The sequence below is a fragment of the Felis catus genome, chromosome B4, assembly GCF_018350175.1.
Source record: "Felis catus isolate Fca126 chromosome B4, F.catus_Fca126_mat1.0, whole genome shotgun sequence".
NCBI classification, from domain to species: Eukaryota; Metazoa; Chordata; class Mammalia; order Carnivora; family Felidae; genus Felis; species Felis catus.
Window position 1 is genome coordinate 136315705 of NC_058374.1, and position 22020 is coordinate 136337724.

Here is a 22020-nt window from a genome sequence, read left to right on the forward strand (position 1 = left end):
TAAAAGGGTTGTTTATAGCCAGAAGGCACCTGTGGAACCTTTTGGAAAGGACCAGGTATCTGACCCGGTAGTCATGCCTTTAATCCAGGCTGTCAAACCCTAGGTGAAATCTGTGTTGGGAATGGTTATGCAGGTAAGGCGGGGGCTTCTTGTACCAAAACTTCTCAGCTAGGACTTTTTGATGCGGGGGGGGGGGGGGGAGAGGGGGTGATGATGAGGGGGCCAAGGTTCTGGATGGCCACTTAGCCTTTTCACCTCTAAACCATGATGACCTCTGAAATTCTAAAATTGTTTGTATCTACGATTAGAATGATTGGGTTCTAAAGTTCTGAAAACCCCATTTCTAGCATTCTGAGTTCCCAAGAACCTATGGTTCTACCTGCTCATAATTCTAGTTGTTTGGGATTCAGGGTCCTTGGTGTTTTTCTTCTGAGATTAAAAAAAATTGTGGTAAAATATACATAATACTTATCATTTTAACATTAAAAAAATTTTTTTTTTCAACGTTTATTTATTTTTGGGACAGAGAGAGACAGAGCATGAACGGGGGAGGGGCAGAGAGAGAGGGAGACACAGAATCGGAAACAGGCTCCAGGCTCTGAGCCATCAGCCCAGAGCCTGACGCGGGGCTCGAACTCCTGGACCGCGAGATCGTGACCTGGCTGAAGTCGGACGCTTAACCGACTGCGCCACCCAGGTGCCCCTTATTTTAACATTTTTTAAAGAACATGTACAGTTCAGTGGCATTAAGGACATTCACACTGCTGTGCAACCATGACCACCATCTGTTTCCAGAACTTTCTCATTTTGTAAAATTGAAACTCCATACCTATTAGACGATAAATCCCCATATTCCCTTCCCTCCCCCAGCCTCAGGCAGCTACCATTCTACTTTGTGTCTCTATGAATTCGATTAGTCTAGGTACCTCATGTAAGTAGAATCACACAGTGTTTGCCCTTTGGTGACCACCTTATTTCACTGAACACGTCTTCAAGGTTCACGCATGTGTCGGAATGAACATCCGTCCTTTTTAAGGCTGTACAGTATTCCATGGTGTGGATATACCATATTGTATTTATCTGTTCATCTATCAATGGACACTTGAGTTGTATCCACATTTTGGCTACTGTGAATAATGCTGTTACGAACGTGGGTAAGCAAATATCTCTCTGAGACCCTGATTTCAGTTCTTTGGGGCATATGCCCAGAAGTGGAATTGCTGAACCGTATGCTAGTTCTGTGACCTTTAATTTTTCAGGTAATCGCCATCCTGTTTTCCATAGTGGCTGCTCCATTTTATATTCCCGCCAACAGTGCCCAATGGTTCCCATTTCTCCACATCTTCACCCATACCTGTTGTTTTCTGTTGTCTGTGTGTGTGTGTGTGTGTGTGTGTGTATGTGTGTATTTTGTAATAGCCATCCTAACAGATGTGCTCATTGGCCATTTGTATGTCTTCCTTGGAGAAGTGTTTTTTTTCAAGTCCTTTGCCCACGTTTTTCTTGCTGTTGAGTTCCAGAGTTCTTTATATGTTCTAGATATCAACCCCTTATCAGAAGTATAATTTGTGGGGTGCCTGGGTGGCTCAGTTGGTGAAGCATCCGACTTTGGCTCAGGTCATGTTCTCACAGCTTGTGAGTTCAAGCCCCACGTTGGGCTCTGTGCTGACAGTTCAGAGCCTGGAGCCTGCTCCCTCTCCCTCTTTGCCCCTCCTCTCTTTCTCTCTCTCTCAAAAATAAATAAACATTAAAAAATTTAGAAATATAATTTGCAAATATTCTCCCTCCCCATTTTGTGGGCTGCCTTTTCACTCTGTTGGTGGTGTCCTGTGATATACAGAAGTTTTAATTTAGAAGTTATTTTTTTTCTTGTTGTCTGTACCTTTGGTGTTGTATTCAAGAAATCAATTTGCAAATCTAATGTCATGAAGCATTGCCCTGTTTTCTTTTGAGGATTTTGTAATTTTAGCTCTTTTAGGTTTTTGTTGCATTTTGAGTTAATTTTTGTATGTAGTGTAAGGTAAGAGTCCACCTTTGTTCTTTTGCATGCAGATAGCCAGTTTTCCCAGAACCACATGTTGGGAAGACTGTTGTTTCCCCGGATTGAGTGGTCTTGGCACGTTTGTTGAAAATCATTTGACCAGATATGTGAAGATTTATTTCTGGGCTGTCTATTCTATTCCATTGATAGATGTCTGTATTTATGTTGGTACCATACTGTTTAATCACTGTAGCTTTTTAGTCAGTTATGAAATCAGGAAATGTTTGATTTCCAACCTTGTTTTTCTTTTTCAAGATTATTTTGGCTATCCAGGGTCCCTTGAGATTCCAGATGAATTTTAGGATGGGTTTTCTACTTCTGCAAGAAACGTCATTGGGATTTTGGTAGGGATTGCATTGAGTCTGTAGATTGCTTTGGGTAGTATTGATATCTTAACAATATGAAGCTTTCTAATTCATGAACATGGGATGCCTTTTTATCTCTTGGCGACTTCTTAAGTCTCTTTCACCTAATGCTTTGTAGTTTTCAACATGCAAATCTTTTTCCTCTGGTTAAGCTAATTCCTAAGTGTTTTGTTCTTTTGGATGCTATTGCAAATGGGATTATTTTTGGATTGATTGTTAGTGGATAGAAAGACAACTGAGTTTTTGTACCTGGTTTTTGTATCCTGCATTTTTGCTGCGTTCATTTAATTTGTTCTAACGTCTATACTGCTTTTTAAAAGTGTCCTCAAAGGCTGTTTACAGTGTCCACAAGATCTTCTCCAAAGCATTGTGCTATTTGAAATAAAGTCATTCAGAGCGCCTCATAACAGGAGCGACCTTGTGAGGACTTAAATATATGGCAATAGTCTTTTTTTGGAGGAGTATTTGATTTAAAAAACTCTGGCACGTGTAATACGTGTTGATTGTGACAGAGAGGGGGACGTTCACTTCTCTGCTTATCAATTGTGTGGTTTTGTAACCGCACTGAGCTCCAGTTTCTATATCTGTCAAACATGGTGCCCATTTTGTGAGGCTGTTATTGTGAGTGACAAACAGGGATGAGGGGGCTTGTCTCAGGCTCTCAGCAGGTGACAGCTGTGACGTCATTAATGGCTGCCTGACCTGCCCCCGGGGAAGGAGCTGCTTGGCCAGATCACCTGCTGTGGAACCTGCTGCCAGAGTCATCCCAGCACTTAGATGCTCAGAATATCAGAGGAATCAACCAGTTAAGATTTTCTGCCTGTTTTGTCTTGTTTTTTTTTTAATGTCTTTTTCTTTTTTTATTTTTTTTGTTTACGTCCACGTTAGTTAGCATACAGCGCAACAATGGACAGAATCCGAAGCAGGCTCCAGGCTCCGAGCTGTCAGCCCAGAGCCCGATGCCGGGCTCGAACTCACAAACTGTGAGATCATGACCTGAGCCGAAGTCGGACGCTTAACCACCGAGCCACCCAGGCGCCCCTCCTTTTTCAATTTTTGATGTTACTTTTTAATTTCTTAAAATTAAAAAATGGCGATTTAGACTTAGCCTCTCCACCCGTATACACACATCTCTTCTGTCCTTTTTTAAGTTTATTTACTTATTTTGAGAGAGAGAGAGAGAGAGAGAGAGAGAGAGAGAAAGCACGTGAGTGGGGGAAGAGCAGAGAGAGAGGGAGAGAGAGAATCCCAAGCAGGCTCTGCGCCATCAGCACCGGGCTGGACGTGGGGCTTGAATTCATGAGCTGTGAGATCACCACCGGAGCTGAAATCAAGAGTCGGTCACTTAACTGAGCCACCGAGGCGCCCCTCTTCTCCTGTCCCTTTAATAGCGTTTTAAGGCAGTTTTATGTTCACTATTTGTTGTGCAACTTGCTGTTTTTCCTAAAGTTGTTAATTGTTTTGTTTTCTTGCTTGATTTCCTGTGTACCCATCGTGGGTCATCCCCGTGTCCTGCCGAGTTTCAAATGCCCCTCAGCTGAGGAGCGGGCCACGCTAAGCCATGCTCAGGCTCTTTTTCCCTTGAGCCTCTGACGGCTGCCCCGGCCTGGACAGTTGGGCCTGCACACTTCCATCATCCTGGAGTCTCCCTCCGCCTTTCTTCTGTCCTGGGGCCCCTACCTACAGCATCCCGTGGCTTCCCTTTTCTTGCTTTACTCCCTCCCGTTGGGGGACCGCATCCTCTGGTGGCTCTTCCGAGAAGGGGTGCGGCAGACCTGAAATTGGGCAAAGCTGCATGTCAGAAAAAGTGCTTATTCCGGCCTCGGTCTTAACTGATAGTTGGCCCAGCTGTAGGATTACAGGCAGCACACCATTTCCCCTCAGAATTTGGAAAGCATGACTCCAAAAACTTTCTTGTAGCTTCCTGTACCCCATTCTTGTCGGGATACCCCATCCTTAGGATATGAGCTGTCTTGTTTCTGGGCGGTGTGCCTTGGGTGTGGGTATTTTCTCATTTATTTTTTTCTGGGTCCTCAGGCAGCCTTTTAAACTTAAAAGAATTTTGGGGGCGCCTGGGTGGCTCAGTCGGTCGAGCGCCCGGCTTCGGCTCAGGTCATGATCTCACCGTTCGTGGGTTCGAGCCCCGCGTCGGGCTCTGTGCTGACAGCTCGGAGCCTGGAGCCTGCTTTGGATTCCGTGTCTCCCTCTCTCTCTGCCCCTCCCCTGCTTATGCTCTGTCTCTTTCTCTCTCAAAAATAAAAAAAAAATAATAATTAAAAAAAAATTATTTATTTTTTTAAATTTTGAGCCAGAGGAAGACACAGAATCTGACGCAGGCTCCAGGCTCCAAGCTATCAGCACAGAGCCCGCTGCAGGGCTTGAACCCATGAACCGTGAGATCTTGGCCTGAGCCAAGGTCGGACGCTTAACCGACTGAGCCCCCCAGGCGCCCCTTGTGCAGCCTTTTTAATGGAACAAACTTTGTCCTTTAATCTGGGACATTTTCTCATATTATTATATTTTTAAAAATCTCCCTCTTTTATCTCCGATGTCTCCCTCTACCACTCATACAACTGATTTTTGTATCTTTTCTCGCCTGGTACTCAGGTCCCTGTCTTTCTGTTTCTGTCTCTGGGAGAGTTTCTCAAATTTCTCTTCCCGCTCTGTGCCCAAATTTGAGAAACTCTGCTCATATTTTCTTTCTTTTGTGAAGGACACCCTGGTAGAACTTCACGGGTGCCCTATCTTCTATTATCTCACCAAGGGCGTTAATTATATACTAAGTCATTTCTCCTGTGCCAGCCCCATTTTCCCCAATTTCCGTCTCTCCGGTCGTTTTGGTCCTAGCTGTGTTCAGCCTGAAGGTTTTCCTCCGAGGTCTGGCGGTCCTGTGTGTTTATGCGTCTGAGAGCTGTGCGTGCAGGGCAGTGGCTTGCCGTGACGGGGACCCGGCCATCTCTTTGGGGGAACCCCCTATGCCCTGTCTTTTTCCCCAGAGAGGGGTTCCCTCTTTGCAAGCCTGGCTCCCGGAATTTGAGAGCTGAGTGGGGAAGGGGCCTGGGCTCTCCAAAGTCCCCACGTTTATGCTTTCAGTGCGTCTTCCTCTGGTTCAGCCCCTACCTTGCTGTCCATCTTCCCTGGGGCCTGATGGTCCCTAAATGAGATTCTTCTGAGCTGTTTATTTTCCCTTGAGACTAAACTCCCTCCTTCTGTGGAGATTGGGAGGGAGGGAGGGGCGGGTGGGCTGAATGCGTGTGTTAAGAGAGAGCCCCAGCCCCACCTGCTCCCACGGGTGCTAGGTCAGACCACACACCTGGGTCTGCATCCCTGAGCTGCCTGGGACTCTGGCCACAGCCGGGTCTGCTTCCTGGGGTCCCCTTCCCTCCCCTCCCCGCCTCTCCCCACCCCCCTCCCAAGACTTTGGTTTCAGTTTTGTCTGCTCAGCCAGGCCAGTGCACTCCTCCGTCCCTCCAACTCCCAAACCTTTGGAGGGTCGTGCCTTTTTGGTTCCTTTACTGCTGATTTCATGGGATGTCAGCAGCAAGGAGAGGAACGTGGGCCTTGCAAATGCCCGTGCTGTGCAAGTGCCCGTTTGGTCCTGACGTCTTACCCTGTGACACCCCCCTGGGGAGCTCCCACCCCAACCTCGCTCCCGCACCCGCCTGGCAGGTCTCAGCTGAAAGGGCTCGCAGGGTTCAAGACCTGCACGTCACCTCGTCATGGAAGAGAAGGGGTCTCGGGCCTCAGCCCGGGTCTGGTGAGGTTGAGCTGAGGCCGAACCTAGGCCTCCTGGCCTCCAGTCCGGGGCCCTTCCCACGGCCCCGCCCTGGGCCTTGGTGCCCACGGACTCCTGACGTCTGTTGAGTGAACACCACGACTTGTGGAGGCTGCCACGTGATAGGCTGGTCTGCGCCTTAACGACCGTTAGTCCCATTCGCGGTAATTAGCTTAGCCTTCTAGAACATCCTTAGAGGATTGGTTGGGAGGCCTTAGGTGAGCCATTGACCCCTCTGAGCCTCATCATCTGCCCTGTGTGGATGATGATACCTTGTGGGTTCAGTGAATGTGTGTGACGACCTACCTGCCTGTACTAGTCCCGTGCCGGGCAGGTCCCCGGCAGGGTGCCCAGGCTGGTGGGGGATACGAGAGCACCGGCTGAACAGGGCTGGGAGCCCTGGGCGTTGGGGAACCCCCATCCCCCTGCCCTGGTTGGGAGCAAGAGGGTGTTCCTGGCAGGCCTCTTGGAGGAAGCGGCACTTGGGCTGACTGTGTAGGGTGAGCGGGATTGGAGTGGCCTCAGAAGGAAGGGCGAGGAGGGGGTCCTGGGTGGATGGGACAGCAGGAGCAAATGTCCGGAGGCCTTTGGCAGCCCAGGGGCGCTCGGGCAGGGCAGGGCAGGGCAGGGCAGGGCTGGGGGTGTTGTACAAGGTGAGGTCAGAGCACTGACAGGGCCTGGCCTGGAGGGGGCGCCATAGCCTCAAGCGCCAGGCCTTACCAGCTTGGTCCCCGGCTGAGGCCCGGGCGTTTGCTGAACACCTTTGTGCAAGTGCGTTCTTCCGGGCTGGGACTTCCGGGGAGGTTCCTGTGAGACCTTTCTGGCTGCATTCGCTCTCGTTCTGGGGAGGAAAACCAAGAAACTCTTCGGTTGTCCTTTGCAGTCTCAAGTCACCTGTGCTCTGCAGTAACCAACAAGCACTTAAAGAGGCTTAGGACTGAATATTCCCGTTTTTAAAACATCTCCCAGGAAAAACAAATGTTTGGAAGTTAAGCATTTTGGCTGTTAGGATGGAACAGAGGAAAAATTGCATTTGCCTTTTAAATATGGGGGCCAGTGCTGAGTTGTGGATCCAGAACCCTCGCAAACGCTGGACCACGCGGGCCCGGCAGGCTGGGGTCCGCCTGAGGGTCCGCGTGGCGCCTGCGGTCCTGGGACGCGTCCTTCCCGCCCTGGGTGTCTCCACACCCAGCTCTGGGCAGGCCGGCCTGCGAGGCCGGCCTGACCCCAGGCAGGTGACCTGACCTCCCTAGCCTCCTTTTTTCATCTTGACCTTCCCGGCGAACATTTCTGGACCCCGTCGTAGACCACAGTGTTTGCTCCTCCTCACGGCCCTGGAAGGCAGTGGTCGTGCTGTTATCTGGCTTGTATTCACGTGCCTGTAATCTTCTGTATTTTGATGCTTTGACATCTTGGGGCCTTGCTGAGCCCGGAGGGAGGGTCCTCCCAGAGGTAAGCGATTCTAGAGATAGTGAAGGACCCACTTTTGAGCGTGCCTTTCTTTTTCCTTTTTTAAAAAATTTTCTTTTAATGTTTATTCATTTTTGAGAGAGAGAGACAGAGGGAGCATGAGTAGGGGAGGGGTAGAGAGAGAGGGAGACACAGAATGTGAAGTAGGCTCCAGGCTCTGAGCTGTCAGCACAGAGCCCGACGTGGGGCTCAAACCCACAAACCGTTGAGATCGTGACCTGAGCTGAAATTGGACGCTTAATCGACTGAGCCCCCCAGGCACCCCTGAGCGTGCCTTTCATATACAAACCAACCAACCCAGAGCCCCTGCCCACCCCCCACTGCCTCCTTTATAGGCCCTCATGCTCTCAGCCCCCTATCCCCTGACCCAGTCACCCTAGGGGCAGCCCCTGTCCCCCAGGGCCTGCCAGAATCGTTCCAACTAGCCAATCCTAAACTTGCTTCCCCTGCTTCCCCTGTCTTTTCCCTTGGAAACCACAACAAAGGTTCCAGTCCAGGTTTCTTTTTTACTTCCTCTGCCTCCTGACCGGCCCTGGCTTCCCCGTGTGACCGGGTGTGGCCCTGAACGCCACCTGTGTCTAGGGATCTGCGAGTATAGACTTCCTTACTCACGACAGTCATTTCCATGTGTGCGTGTCTTACTATACCTGATGAAAACAAACCTTTACACGTCTTCCTACGGTGATTGTTGCAAGAATCCTAAGCATTCTTCTTATAGATGAGGATACTGAGGCTCCAAGAAGTAAGAGTTTTCACCCCAGGCCAGACAGCCAGTAGGTGGAAAAGGGATTCAGGCGTTTTTGGCTCTGCGGCCTGCAGCCCTAACCCCTGTGCTTCACTGCCTCTCACCTGGGGAGGTAGGAGCGTCTAGAACCTCTGAATGTAAATTGCCTATTACGCTGCCTAGCACCGGAAAATGCTCACAGCAGGGCAGCAAGAAACAAATTTTGCAGGCACAGCCCATGTGTGTGTTCCTGTGCCTCGGCTCTGGCCACTGGCCCAGGCATGCGTCTGCAGACCTCTCCAGTCAGTTCTGGAGAATTCCCCGTCTCCTCGAATTGCCAGCCCGCGCGTCCTCCGTGTGTGCTTGGCTGTGTGATTCCATCACCGGCATTAAACGCGCCCGAGCTGTGTCGAGACCCACGGGGGGCTCGAAGCTGAGTTGGGGAGCCTGCCCCATCCCGGTGTTGTTCTAGACCGGGCGCCATACCGAGAAGCCTGCTAACGTGAGTCTCCCAGACGTTGGCAAGTGTTTAAACACAACTGACAAGGATGCACTAAAAATGCAATCAGAGATCGTTACGCCGTCTCTTTATTCCATCCCCCTCTGCTGTGTTCCGTGAGATGGGACTGGGCGGGAAAAGCCGTAAGTGGGCATTTTCCTGATTGTTGCCGCATTTAGAGCGCACTAAAACTCCGCCGGGCTCAATGCGCCACTCCGGGAATGGCATAGATTACAGAGAAGCGTGCACATATCTTGTTGAATTTAACAGATGACGCAGTTTGGAGGCAACACTTTCTGTTCAACGGGATGGGTAAGTGTTCGCGATAAAGAATCGTAACCTTTCGGAAGGAGCGTAATCTTGGGAGCGCAAGAAGTGGCGGTTTTGATGGGTGTCCCTCCGCGAGCCCCAAACGCCGCGCACGCTGGCTCCGTGTGGCTTCTGTACGTGGATGCGTTTCTATTTGGGTATATACGGCAAATGGAAAGTTAAACCAGGATGGTCGTCCACCGGTGCTCAGCTGATTCGTACCTAATGGTCTTTTTACCCCCATGACTAGCAAATGCCAGGGTCTTAAATCATCTGGCCGGAGGAAAGGAAGCATTTGGGGAAGATGGTCGAACGTTGTTGTGCAGCCTATAAAGGTATGACAGTGTCCCACAGTCCTGGAGGCGGGGGAAATAGGGCTGGTTTCCAGGAGGACTTGGGGCTTCTCAGAGATCGGGTTGGCCCCCGATCAAACCTGCCCCTCGAGGCCACGCTCCGCTTCTCTCAAAGTCCACAGCTTATCGGGCACGTGGCCCCAGAGGCTGGTTTGGCTGCTGATTGGCCGTCTCGAGGTGCAAACCCCGGCCGTCCGCTGTCTCGCTGTGTGACCTCAGGCAGTCGCCTTCCCCTCTCTGAACTTCAGTCGCCTCCTCTGTCCACTGAGCGGTGTGGACTAGTCCCTACTGGGACTGACCTCGTGACTCAGTCTTGTTCCCCAGAGGGTCCCCGACGGTGTCTCACCAGGGTCTAGAACAGGGCTCCTGCTGGATCAGAGCTTGTGGACAGCTGACCAGGGCATGGGGTGGTGTTACAACAGGCCCCAGGGAAGGAAGCGAGTGTGTGGCTTGATGGGCTTTTGCGATAGGCTGACTGGATTCTTTGCTTCTGTTGGGCTGATGAGGGGAGGTGAGTAGGGAAAAGCACTTGGACCCATCTGTCCCCTCTCTTCACCAGGCCGGCACGGCCGCCCCGACACCTGCCCGGAGGACACCTCCCTCTCCTGCGGTCCAGGCACCTCTGGCACCTTGTCAGGCGCCGGGGAGGCCCCCCTGCATGCCAGCCCGCTTCTTTGCTGCCAGGAGGGACAGCAGCAAGAAGGGACAAAGGGAAGAGCATTAATTTCCTCTGTGTGCTGACGACTTTGTATTCATCACGTCTTTTTACCCACAAAGCCCCTGCAAATTAATCAGTCCCTAAACGCCCCCCTCCTTGGCTGCACAGATAAAGAGGGGGGAGCTGACGCCACGCAAGAAAGCCTGTCATGATTGGTCATTGGGCGTTTTATCCGGTCAGGTTGTAAGGGCTGCAGGATGGTGTGACCACCTGAAAGCTAATGCAGCCTCAGGCTGTAACAACAGAGGTAGCAGTTCTAGAACAGAGGAGGGGACTTCTCCACACTCCTCCAGGATGGTCAGGCTGTTCCAGAGCCTTGGTTCTGGCTCCCCTAGCGAGAGAGCAGGTTCATCTGGAGAAGGCAGTGCGCACGATAGTTTGGGGGGCCAGGTCAAGATGAGTTTTGATGAGGCCGAGCCACAGGGTCTATCACGTGTCCAGCGTCCTCTGTGGTGACCAGTCACTTTATTATTGATTTGTGTAAACTTAGGCAACCTCGCCGAGCCCGGCTTTTCCCAGATGCAAAATGGGGATACCTACACTTGAGCATCTGTGAACGTCATACACAGCTGGCGAATTGCCAGGTTCAGGTGGCCATCCAGACAGATGTGTCTGTGGCTGGGCCTCCAGCTCAGAGGGGCACGGCGCCCACTTTGCAGGGAAGGGAGAGCCCGGACGGGATTTGAGGGTATCGTGCAGCCTCTCGTGGCTCCTTTCCCCACCTGGCTTTGTGTACAAGAGCCTTGTCCCTCCATCTCCCACCCACTCTTCCCTGGGAGGGGAGAAGCCTCAGTTCCCTCCTCTGCTGAGGTGGGAGGACGAGGGGAGAGCTGGCAGCTTCGTGCCCACTCCCCGATCCCCGGTAGTCGGGAGCCGCGGAGATAAATGAAACCGTGCAGTTGGAGTAATTTGTTAATTTGCTTGAGGAACACCCCCAAGTCGGAGACATGACATAAATACGTGAGTCTGGCTCGGGCTCCCCCGGCCGGGGCGACGCCGAGGTGGGACGGTGGGATGGACGGGTGACGTGAAGCGGAAACGTAGAGAATCCGAGCTTGAAGGTGGCAGGCTGCGTCCACCTCTTGTCCCCCGACTGCAGGGTGGGGAGGGGCTCCGTGAGGGCCCCCAGCTGACTCTGCGGCCTGGTGGCCTTGAAGGAATCAGGAGCCGCTGACCCAGAGGCGTGGGGTCAGCTGGACCGACACCTGGTGTCACCTCCCCTGCTCACCTGCTGTGGGACCTGGGCAGGTTCTTGGCCTCAGAGCCGTAGCTACAAGAGTGTGTCTCGGAAGGTTCCGGGGGATCAGAGGGACCAGCCTTTCCCCAGCTGCTCAGGCCCCTGCGAACCTCCTCCCTCCCTGCTGGCAGCTGGAGCAGGGCCACCGAGGTTCTCTGCTCCCTGTCACCCTGTGGTGCTTCCTTTGCCAGACTTCTACTGGGACCCGCCGGACGCGAGGGGAGTGAGGCCAACACGTCTACTCCTGTGCTCCTGGGGCTCTCCGGCTTTGGGGAACAAGCAGATAGTCGGCACCCCTGGGCCGGCCCAGCAGGGTGGGCCGTGATAAAAGTAGGTGGGGAGGCAGAGGGCCTGGAGAGCCCGTCCCCCGCCTGACTGGTGGCACTGAGGGACAAGGGCCAGGCCTGTTCCCTGCAAGTCTCCAGGGATGCGGCAAGGGCCAGAAGCCCGGTGCCTGCCGGGAGTGGGCAGGACTTCCAATGAGTGACGTGGGCTGAGTGTAGGGACTGGGGCAAACTGACATCTACTTCCTGCCTAAGGGAGGCACAGATCCGCAGCATCTGACTGGGCCAGGATCATGAAATGTGCAAATCGGTTGATTGACTGTTAGAAAACAAAGAATGGCATTTTATTGGGAATTTTTCGAGGTGTGTGTGTGTGTGTGTGTGTGTGTGTGTGTGTGTGTGTGTTTTATGTTGGCAACAAATTCAAGTAAAAAAGTTACGCCAAACAACATGTGTCTGTGGGCAGGTCTGGCCTGCAAACTCTGGCCCCGGGAAGGCTGCCTGTGAATATCATGTGAGTATCCTGTGTTGTGATCTCTGTTCCGTCCCTTCTGAAATCCCAGAACAGTTTTGCGAGGTCGGCATTCTTCTTCCCACCGTACAGGTGAGGAAACTGAGGCACACAGCTGGTTAGTGACAGAGCTGGGTCTGTCATTGTCTCGGGGCCTCCCCGAGTTGAGAAATACCGAAGAGGAGAAAACACTCTTTTCTCAAGCTTGTGAAGAGTTCTGGGGTGGCTGGTGAGAAGTGTGAGCAGATTGTGGTTTTCTGCCAGTTTTTCAGAAAACACTTCTGGCTTCCCCTCTTCCCGCCCCCCGTGGCTGTGCTGGGAATCGGGTGGCCTTCGAACAGCCACAGAGCTCAAGGCTAGACAGGATTTGTGTGTCCCAGTTTCCGGGGTGGGGTGGGGATGTGGAGAAGGAAGTTTCTAACCGGGTTCTGGACTGTTCTGTTTGCTCGTGATTAGAATATAATAATTGTAGGTACAGTACCTGAAACATTGTTATTGTTCATTATGATGGTGACTTATTGTTTGCCATGAGACTCACTCTGCCCCTTTCTGGAGCTCACATAGGCCTGGGCAGACACACTTCTCCCTAAAAGGCCTATGGGAAGTCGGGTCTGACCACAGGTCGACCACATGTGATCCAACATTGTGGGTGTCAGTTCTCAAGGCAAATAATCCTTAGGATTTGGAGCATTTTTGGAATTGGGTTCATGACAAAACACTCAGACAGCAGAGGACATAGGGTTTCATGTCACAGTCAAGGGTGGGAAGGCCCTGCTGTTCCTGGACTGTGTTCCCCCCTGGGGAGCCAGTCACAGGGAAGGAACTATGTGGAGCCTGGGCAGGGGGGAGGCACAGAGATCCTTAGCCCCCAGGAAGGGGCATTCCCCAGGCACACCCACCTTGATCAGAGGGGAAACTGAGGCTCAGAGAGGTTAAGTGACTTGCTCAAATGATGATGGTTGATGGAGCCGGGATTTGAGCCGAGGTCAGCTGGCCCCAAAACTAAGCACTTTACCCTGTGTCTGCTCTTGTGGGGGTCACGGTCACCCGGGATCAGAGAAGATGCACTGTGAGGGAGGGGTCTCCACCAGCCAGACAGTCTTCTCCGTGTGCCAGGAGCCGGGGGGGGGGTTGAGGACCCCTGGGAGGGTCCCCTTTCTCATCACCTTGGGGCGCCAGGACAGAAGGCCAGAGCCAGAGGCGTGGCCGTGGCCTTCGGTGTGCTGGGACACAGCTCTGTGACCTGGGCTTGTTGGGGCGCTCTCCTGGGCTCTCCCCAAGCAGGTGGAAAGTGTCAGGGGCCACACGGGGCTGGCTCAGAGTCCAGCTCTGCCACCCCCAGGCCACACGTCCTCCACACCACCGCACCCGGGTGTCCCCTGCGCCTCAGTTTCTACATCGGCACCGTGGACGTGGTGGGTGCCTGGCTCAATGTACGTGCTCCAGCAACCCTCTGGGATCACGTGAGCTAGTCATTTATGCTGAAGAATTCGGGACAAGTGAAGTGACTCTCTTGCTGACACAGGTGATGGTAAAGCTTAGTGTCCCTGTTGTCGCTGTGGCTCCTTCAGAAGCCAGAGTCAGGTCATTTAGAAGTTCCGTCCGATGGCCACGACTGCTTCTCTGTGGAATGGCCATGGAATGTCACCACTTGCCTGCCTGGACACTCCTATCCGAGGCCCCCAGCTGGGCGGCTGTGTTCACGAACCCCTAGTGCTCGCCCGACCCACAGGACCCGCCCCGCCGGGAGGGGCCGCGAGAAGGGCGTGGGCCTCCGGGTTGGTTCACCTTCTGCTTTTCATTTTTCATCCAAATCAGGGCCCACGGGTGCCATCACGACTCTTTCTCCAGGCCCGGCGAGCCCGGCAGCTGAGGCTGGTGGGTGATGGGGAGTCAGGGGGCCCCCGAGCCTGGGGCCAGGCTGGCTCTGGGGAGCGGTCGGGGCTGGGGGTGGGTGGCGGTTTACTGAGTCCACGGGGTTGTGCCAGTGGGGGGGGGGGCAGCTGCGCTGGAAGCATCTGGGAGGCAGCCCCCACACCTGCTTAGGGCATCTGCCAGGTGGGGCCCCAGAGGACAGGCAGGAGGTATGGCGTGGGCTTCTGCCTGGGCTTCTGCGCAGAGCGAGGCCAGAAGGACCCTGTTACTGGTTCAATGTATGCTACGCATAGCCAGCTTTGTTTTGGTTGTACTTGGACTTCATGGTGGGCCCTGGGACAGTGAGGCTGGGGGAGTAGGCCTGGGGGTCCAGGTCAGGGTCTCCTGTCCGGGGAAAAGTCTCCCAGACACAGAAAACAGAGGCGGGCAAGTCCTGAGCGTGGGGCGAGGCACACTGCAGCTCAGAGGCCTGGAGGAAGCTGTGCGGGCCCCTCCCGCCGGCCTGGGGTCTGGTGGCCTGTCCCCTAGCGGCCGCCTGGGCAGACGGGCTGCAGGGATGATGATGGGGCTGATCCGAGGGCACCCGCTGGGAGCGGGCGGCAGGAGCTGCTCTGCCCGGGATGCCGGTGGCCGTCGTCTGTCCCTCCCCGCTGCCCCCCCTCCCCCCGGGCCTTGTCGTGGCTTTCAGAAGGCCGACAGCGATGTGCTGTGTGTCTGTCTGCGTCCGCCTCTGCAGGGAGCCTGCCCTACGAGTACAAGATCGTGATTGCTGGCAACCACGAGCTGACCTTTGACCAGGAGTTCATGGCTGACCTCATCAAGCAGGACTTTTACTACTTCCCGTCCGTGTCGAAGCTGAAGCCAGAGAACTACGAGAACGTGCAGTCCCTCCTGACCAACTGCATCTACCTGCAGGACTCGGAGGTCACCGTGCGGGGCTTCCGGATCTACGGCTCCCCGTGGTGAGTGCGCCGGGCGCCTTCCCGACCTCGGCTGGGGGCGCTGGAGGAGCTGAGGCTGAACACGCGGAGGGAGGTGGGGCGCGGACAAGCACCGAGGACCCCCGGATCCCTGCTGGGCACTGCATCTGGGCTCTCCCCTCACCCGCTGTGTGACCCCTGGCAGGTCACGGCTGCTCTCTGAGCCTCGGTTTCCCCGTATCTAACTGGCAAGTAGTCATATCAGCTGTGTCCTCCGTGTCTCACATACAGGTGGGTACTGTCATCAACCCCGTTTTCCAGGTGAGAGTGTGAGGCACAGAGAGGGTGAGGACCTTGCCAAGTGTCACACAGCTAGGGAGGGGGCAGAGCTGGCACTCCGGTTCCAGAGCCCATGCTTTCAACCATCGTTCTATAGGCCAGGAGCCTCCCTATCGCCATGTCCCCTGACAAGAGGCGTAGGTGAGGGGGGACGATTGATCAGCCAGGCCGAGGAAAGGCAGCTGGAAGTTTCGTGGAAGGCCAGAGACCTGGTGTACTGTGTCGTTTTAATCACAAGTCCACATCAGACCCTTACCCTCTGCCGGGCATGCAGAACAATCAGGCCTCATCCCTGTCTTGGTGGGGATCAAGGTGAGAACAAGTTGTGACTCTTCTGTGTGTGGTCTGTGGGTCCATCGGGGCCCTGGTGATAATGATGGTGATGATGGTCATGTTGATGATGGTGGTGATGATGACGATGGTGGTGATGGTGATGATGGTGATGATGGTGATGGTGGTGATGATGGTGATGGTGGTGATGGTGATGGTGATGATGGTCATGTTGATGATGGTGGTGATGATGATGGGGATGGCCGTTATAGTGGTGATGATGGGGATGGTGATGGTGATGGTGATGATGGTGCTGCTGATGTTGATGATGGTGGTGATGGTGATGGTCATGTTGATGATGGTGGTGATGATGATGGTGATGGTGATGATGGTGGTGGTGGTGGTGCTGCTGATGGTGATGATGGTGGTGATGATGATGGTCATGTTGATGATGGTGGCGATGATGGTGATGGTGGTGATGATGGTGATGATGGTCATGTTGATAATGGTGGTGATGTTGATGGTGATGGTGATGATGATGGGGATGGCCATTATAGTGGTGATGATGGGGATGGTGGTAGTGGCAGCAGCAAATCATTCCTGAGCAAATTCTGTTAGCTGGTCCTTGGGCTAAAGTCTCATAAGCATTGTTTCTAATTCGTACTCAGCCCTGAGAGGACCGATTCACTGTCCCCATTCTACGGGTGGACAGGTCAAGTGTTCCCTAGAGGCCCAGCTGGCAATAGCCACAGGGTGCCAAGTGCTGGCAGGGTGAGGAGGGTGCCATACACGGTGGAGAGACACCACATGTCCTTGAAAGTGTGGCATGATCCCAGAAGGCTGCTTGGAGGAGGTGAGGTGACCTGAGTTATGAGGGAGGAGAAGGGCCTCCCCAGTTATGGAGGGGTAACAGGGCCCGAAGCCGTCAGAGTAGTACACGCAGGGAGGCTGAGGGACGATTTGGGGGCACACGGGGACTGTAGGGTGCAGGGACTTCAGGGAGAGCTGTTACCAACACGGAGCTGGGAAACCCCTGGGCTGCCTGCTGGATGCCACACCGTGACACCTGGTGGCCAGAGGCTGCGGGTGGGTTTAGGACCTTGTCCCGTCCTGCCAAGGCCTCCTCGTGGGGCAGAGGGATCATGTGGCTGTCCTACCATCCCTGAGCCCCAGGAGGTGCCTGCTGTCATCTCTCTGGTCCTCACCGTGTCCACGGTCGGTCTCCATGAGCTCCCCGCAGCCTCTGAGGTCTCAGATGAGGACTGCTGGGGCACTGGAGGACGTGGTGAGCTCAGTGCCCAGCACAGGAGCAGAGGGGAGGTGGCTGAATCCGCCTGGCAGGCCGCCGGAGCCCAGACTTGGAGAAGTCTGGCTGGGCACGGCAGAAGGACTGGAGCGGGAGGCCCGCGAGGGAGTCAGGAGGGCCAATGGCAAGGCCTTCAGGTACCAGACCAGCCAATCTGGACAGCATCTCTGTGCCCCGTGTTTCCCACACCCCCTTGCCCCTACACACCCGCATGCACACACACCCCTTCTTAAAAATGTCATGTTCTGTAGGAACTAATAGTGTGGCTTTGGAACCAGACTGCCTGGGCTGAAACCTGGGCCTCACCCTTGATGGGCTGTGTGACCCTGGGCAAGTCACTTAACCTCTCTGTGCCCCACTTCCCTTCCCTGCAAAACAGGAGTGGCAGCACACCTCCTGCAGAGGGTGGTCGTGAAGGTGTCGGGGGGTCAGCCGGGCCTGGTGCCCCCACCATCAAGCTCTCCGCGAACAGAGACACCATTGCTGTTCTTTGCTCCAGAGGCCAACCTTCCGACACCGCTTGGCCAGAACCCAGTAGGTGGGACAGAGGACAGGCAGGGGGTGGGGACTGGCAGGTGTCACCAGCGCCCACCCACTTCCCCCCAGAGCAGCTGTGTGCACCCCCAGGGCTGGGCACTGAAGAACCCCTTTGGCAGCCTGCTCTTAGGGCTCATGGGTGAGTGGAGGGCCAGGGCCAGGGCCCCGTGGTCCCCTGTGCCAGCTGGAGGCCAAATCCTGGTGCTCCCGAGGCCAGAGTGAGGCCAGCGGTTGGTGCGACTGCTCTGTGCTTGGGCCACCGGTGGTTCCTGCGTTTGGCTTTTGTGACTTCCAGCACGGACAGTTCTAGACTCTTTAGTTCTGGTTCTCCTGGGGCCTTACTGCTTTCTCCTTGACGTCCTTACCTGTCGTCCTGACTATCTGTGGGAGTGGGAGGGGCGCAGGACAGAGAAGGGACCCAAGGAGGCCTTGGTGAAATCCAGGAGGGCTCCCTGTGGGAGGGGGGATTTGAAGTGGGGTTTCCACAGGTGGAGGAGGCAGGAGAGGAGCCATGTCTCTGAGCCCCGTTCTGTGCTGGGCTCCACCAGACTCTTTGGGGTGCTGTTTCACAGCCCTCGATGCTGAGGGCTAAATGGTACCTCCTCTGTGCTCCCCGTGCAGGCTGGGAGCTGGCGTTCTAGCAGCTGCCCTGGCTTCCCGTAGGCCCCATCTGGGGCTGGGAACCGGTGGCGGGAATCATAGCAACAGCAGTGGCCGGGTAGTTGGTTGGTAAGGGAAAGGCTGTTCAGATCGGGGCACCGTGACTATGTAGCTGTGTGACTTTGGGCAAGTGCCTTAACCTCTCTGGTCCCTCTGTAGAGTGGGGAAATGACACCACCCACGTTACAGGCAGTTGTGAGGTCTGTGTGGGCCCATCCAGAGGAAGGCCTGGCCCAGAGCGAGGCCCTGGAGGTTGGTTGTAATTACTGTTACCCGGGAACCCCTGGGGTGGAGGCCGGGAGGGTAGCTCTCCTCTGGCTGATACCTCGACAGCCCCCAAGGCAGGGCCAGGACTCTAATGATCCCATTTCACAGAAGGGCAAATAGAGGACTTGGCCTGCCCAGGTTGTCTGTAATGACTGGCTGTCTATATAATGACTGGTTGTCTAGACTCCTAGTTGGGCTCTTTCTGCTCCAGGTTAGAGGCCATTCGGTGTCCTCGTATGAACACCTACTACGTGCCAGGCCCAGAACCACGGGCTCTATGTGTGTTCCTTGGTTCTCCAAAAAGCCTTCTGATGTGCCTACGCCTTATTGGCCCCGTGAGGATATGGCGGCCAGGGCACCCGACTGATGCTCTCAGGGTGACCTGTTAATTGCCTACTTCATTTGTCAGGGCTTTATTGAGTGCCACACAGTGATCTGGGTCCCGGGGACATGCTGGGAACCAGACGGGTGCAGCTCTTGCCTTCACGGGGTTTGTGTCCCCCGTGGGAGGCACATCAGCCACCAAGTCCTTGATTCCGCAAAGGCCAGGGGGCCAGGGCCTGGGAGCTGGGCTCCGGGCAGGCTTCCCATGGGAGGGGCAGGGGCTGAAGAGGCACAGGTGGCCACGGAGGCTGGGGGGCCGGGGAAGGGTGTGACGGTCAGAGGGAACAGCTTGAGGGGCCGTGGGTGTTCTGGGCGCGGAGCGTGGCTTCCAGCCTGGGGGTGGGTCGCGGTGGGAGAGTGGAGGCCCTCACCCTGGGCGCTCAGCTCTCAGTGAGTCACAGCTCCCTCTGCCTGTCGCCCTGTGTTATCAATCCATGGGGACCCAGCACATCACAGCTGAGTCCCGGAAGGGAGACCGCGCTCAGAGGCGCAGGCCCGGCTGTCAGTCAAGGGCTCATTCCCTGGGCCCAGACACGGCAGACGCATCCCTAGGCTCTGCCTCTCGCTCCGTGTCTGACCTGGGGAGTCACGCTTCTCTGAGCCTCGGGGTCCCAACTGCACCAGGGGCACCGTGGGAAACGGCATGAACCTGTCCCTGGGAGGCTATTCACAGCCGGGGCTGATTCTGCCTGGTGCAGGGCTCATGCACCGACTCCCCGCAACTGTCTGTCGAGGCTCAGCCCCCAGCCCCCGCCACCTGGGCACAAGGCAAAGCTCGTGGCAATTGTTACTAAATTCGGATGTTCGGGTTTTCCGTTCCTTTCCCTGCTCTTCACATGTGGACTCACCCGGACACTACAAGGAGATGTTCTCTCTGGCTTTAGATGCCTAGTTATACCAGCGGGGAGATCAGAGACTGAATAAAGCAGCACTAGCCACGAGTGACCTCATAGCATAGGCGTCGGAAGCACGTGGGCGAGGCTGACCCAGGTTGAGAGACAGACCTATTTAGTGTGACCCTAGCAGGCACGGGGGGGCACAGAAGGCAGAGAAAAAGGCAGCTCTCATCCTCGAGGGAAGACTATCCTGCAGGCAGGAACCCAGAAGAGAGGTGGTGAGACCTTCCTGAGTGGTGAGCTGCCCATCACAAGGGGCGTGCAAGCACAGACCCGCTGTGTTTGGGCCTGGTATCCTCCCAGCCCCTCCCGCATCTGCCTGCACTGATGATCCCCACGCAGAGGGACGTACTGGCATGCTCTGCACTTGGTCCTGCACTCGGAGGGAGGGCGGTGTGCCCAGGCTGGCCTTGACATTGGGGACTCTCCAGAACCAGCTGGGAAGGGGACACAGAAAGCAAACTCGTGGTCACCGCGATCGGCTTTTCTTCCAAGTGGTGCCACCAGGAGATAGATGCTGTGCTTGGGAGAGAGAATCGTTCCAATTTTTTGTGGGGCCACCTACCCTGAAGGCCACAAGGCCGTCATGTGCCCAGCCCCCTGCAGGGCTCTGGGGACCCCGAAATGGACCAGGCCTGGCTCTGCCCTCTGGGAGCTCAGATGAGGTGGGGGGTGTCCATAACCGCTGACACCCCGTGCTGACCCAGGCCGTCCCTGGCCCCAGGCTTGCCTTCAGGTTCCCATCGGCCCTTGATGTGCCCCCCTCCCCCCCCCATGACAGGGCACCATTACCTGCAGCAGGTGATGAGCCAGACAGAATAATTTATGAGTATGTCCCATGCAATCTTTGGGACATACTTGCACTAAGAAATTCTTTGTTGTTTATCTGAAGTTCACAATGGCCTGAGATAGTCTGGTTCTTTGTGAAAAGGGCTGCCACACTGGGCATTGTGTGGTGTCTTCTTTTCCACTCAGGATTATATCGTGCTGTGTTTTATTTATTTATTTTTAAGTTTATTTATTTAGTTTGGAAGAGAGAGGAAGTGCATGAGCGCAAGTGGGGGAGGGGCAGAGAGCGAGGGAGAGAGAAAATCCCGAACAGGCTCTTGACGGTCAGTGCAGAGCTTGACGCGGGGCTCGAACCCACGGACTGCGAGATCACGACCTGAGCCGAAGTCGGACGCTGAACGGACGGAGCCCCCCGGGGGGCCCCGGTGTTGTAAGGGCCTATTAAATTACGTCCATTCTGCTGTGCTGGTGCCTCAGGCCGGCTTTCCTGCGCGGTCCCCCGATGGCCAGTGAGGCTGAGACTCTTATGTCAGACCCTTGGATCTCTTCTTTTGCGAAGTGCTCACGTCTTTTGCCCATTTAAAAAAAAAAATAATTGGGTTGTCTGTCTCTTTCTTATTGGTTCATAGAGATTCTTCAGGGCTTCCGAACAGGAGCTGTAACGTTACAAGTGGCTCTTCCTCCTCTGTGATTTTCTCTCTCTTTGCGGTGCCTTCAGACGGCCAGAAGTTCTGAATTTTGGTGTCGTCGGCCGTATTGGTGTTTTGCTTTCCGTGCTCTGTTCGAGAAATCTCCGCCTCCCTGGAATCGTGAAGACACGTCTCTATTGTCTTCTGGAAGCTTTGCCGTGTAGCCCTTTCTGCCCTTTTCTGCTCCTGCTCAGTACTGCCACGTCCCCCTTACGTGTGGGGTCTGTGTGTGGGCCTCTGCTGCTCCCTCCGTCCACTTAGGGCCGCACCGTCCACGACAGGGCCACCCTGTCATAATTACTCTGGCGACGGTTTTCTTTCCTACTGGAACGTTTGGGGCTTCCTGAGAACAGGGACCTGAGTCTCTGTTTGGTGGTCCTCACTCCAGTCTAGTACAGTGCCTGGCTTAGCAGAATAAATGTTTGTTGGATGGATGGATGGATGGACAGGTGACAGATAGCAGGCCGTGGGGACTCAGTTAAAAGTCAGACCTGGCGTGGCGTTCCTGCGTCTGTCTTTCTGGGGCCTCTTCCAAGTGCACCCTCAGCCTCCTTGCCTGCAGCGTCCTTCCTCCTCCTCCTCCTCCTCCTCCTCCGTGCTGGTCTCTCTAAATCAGGGCCTGCCCATGCCGTCTCTCAACTTACCCCCAGGCTGGAGGCCAGATCCCTGCCCCCCCACCGCCGCACCCCGTTCCCTCCCTACCCCGGCAGAGGCTCCATCACTGAGGCCCGCAGTCCAGAGTCTCGCCAGGGCTGTGTGTGTCTGGGCCGCTGTCCCTGGGGCACCGCGACTTTCCAGGCCT

At 54.9% G+C, this 22020-nt stretch overlaps 1 protein-coding gene across 1 annotated transcript in view; it reads left to right on the forward strand.

Moving 5' to 3' along the window:
- Positions 1 to 22020, forward strand: part of MPPED1 (metallophosphoesterase domain containing 1) — a 74400-nt gene that overhangs the window by 35465 nt on the left and 16915 nt on the right. The window contains exon 4 of the mRNA XM_023257573.2: positions 14898 to 15123. Within this exon, the coding sequence (XP_023113341.1) occupies positions 14898 to 15123 (226 nt within the window). The remainder of the gene's footprint in view (positions 1 to 14897; positions 15124 to 22020) is intronic.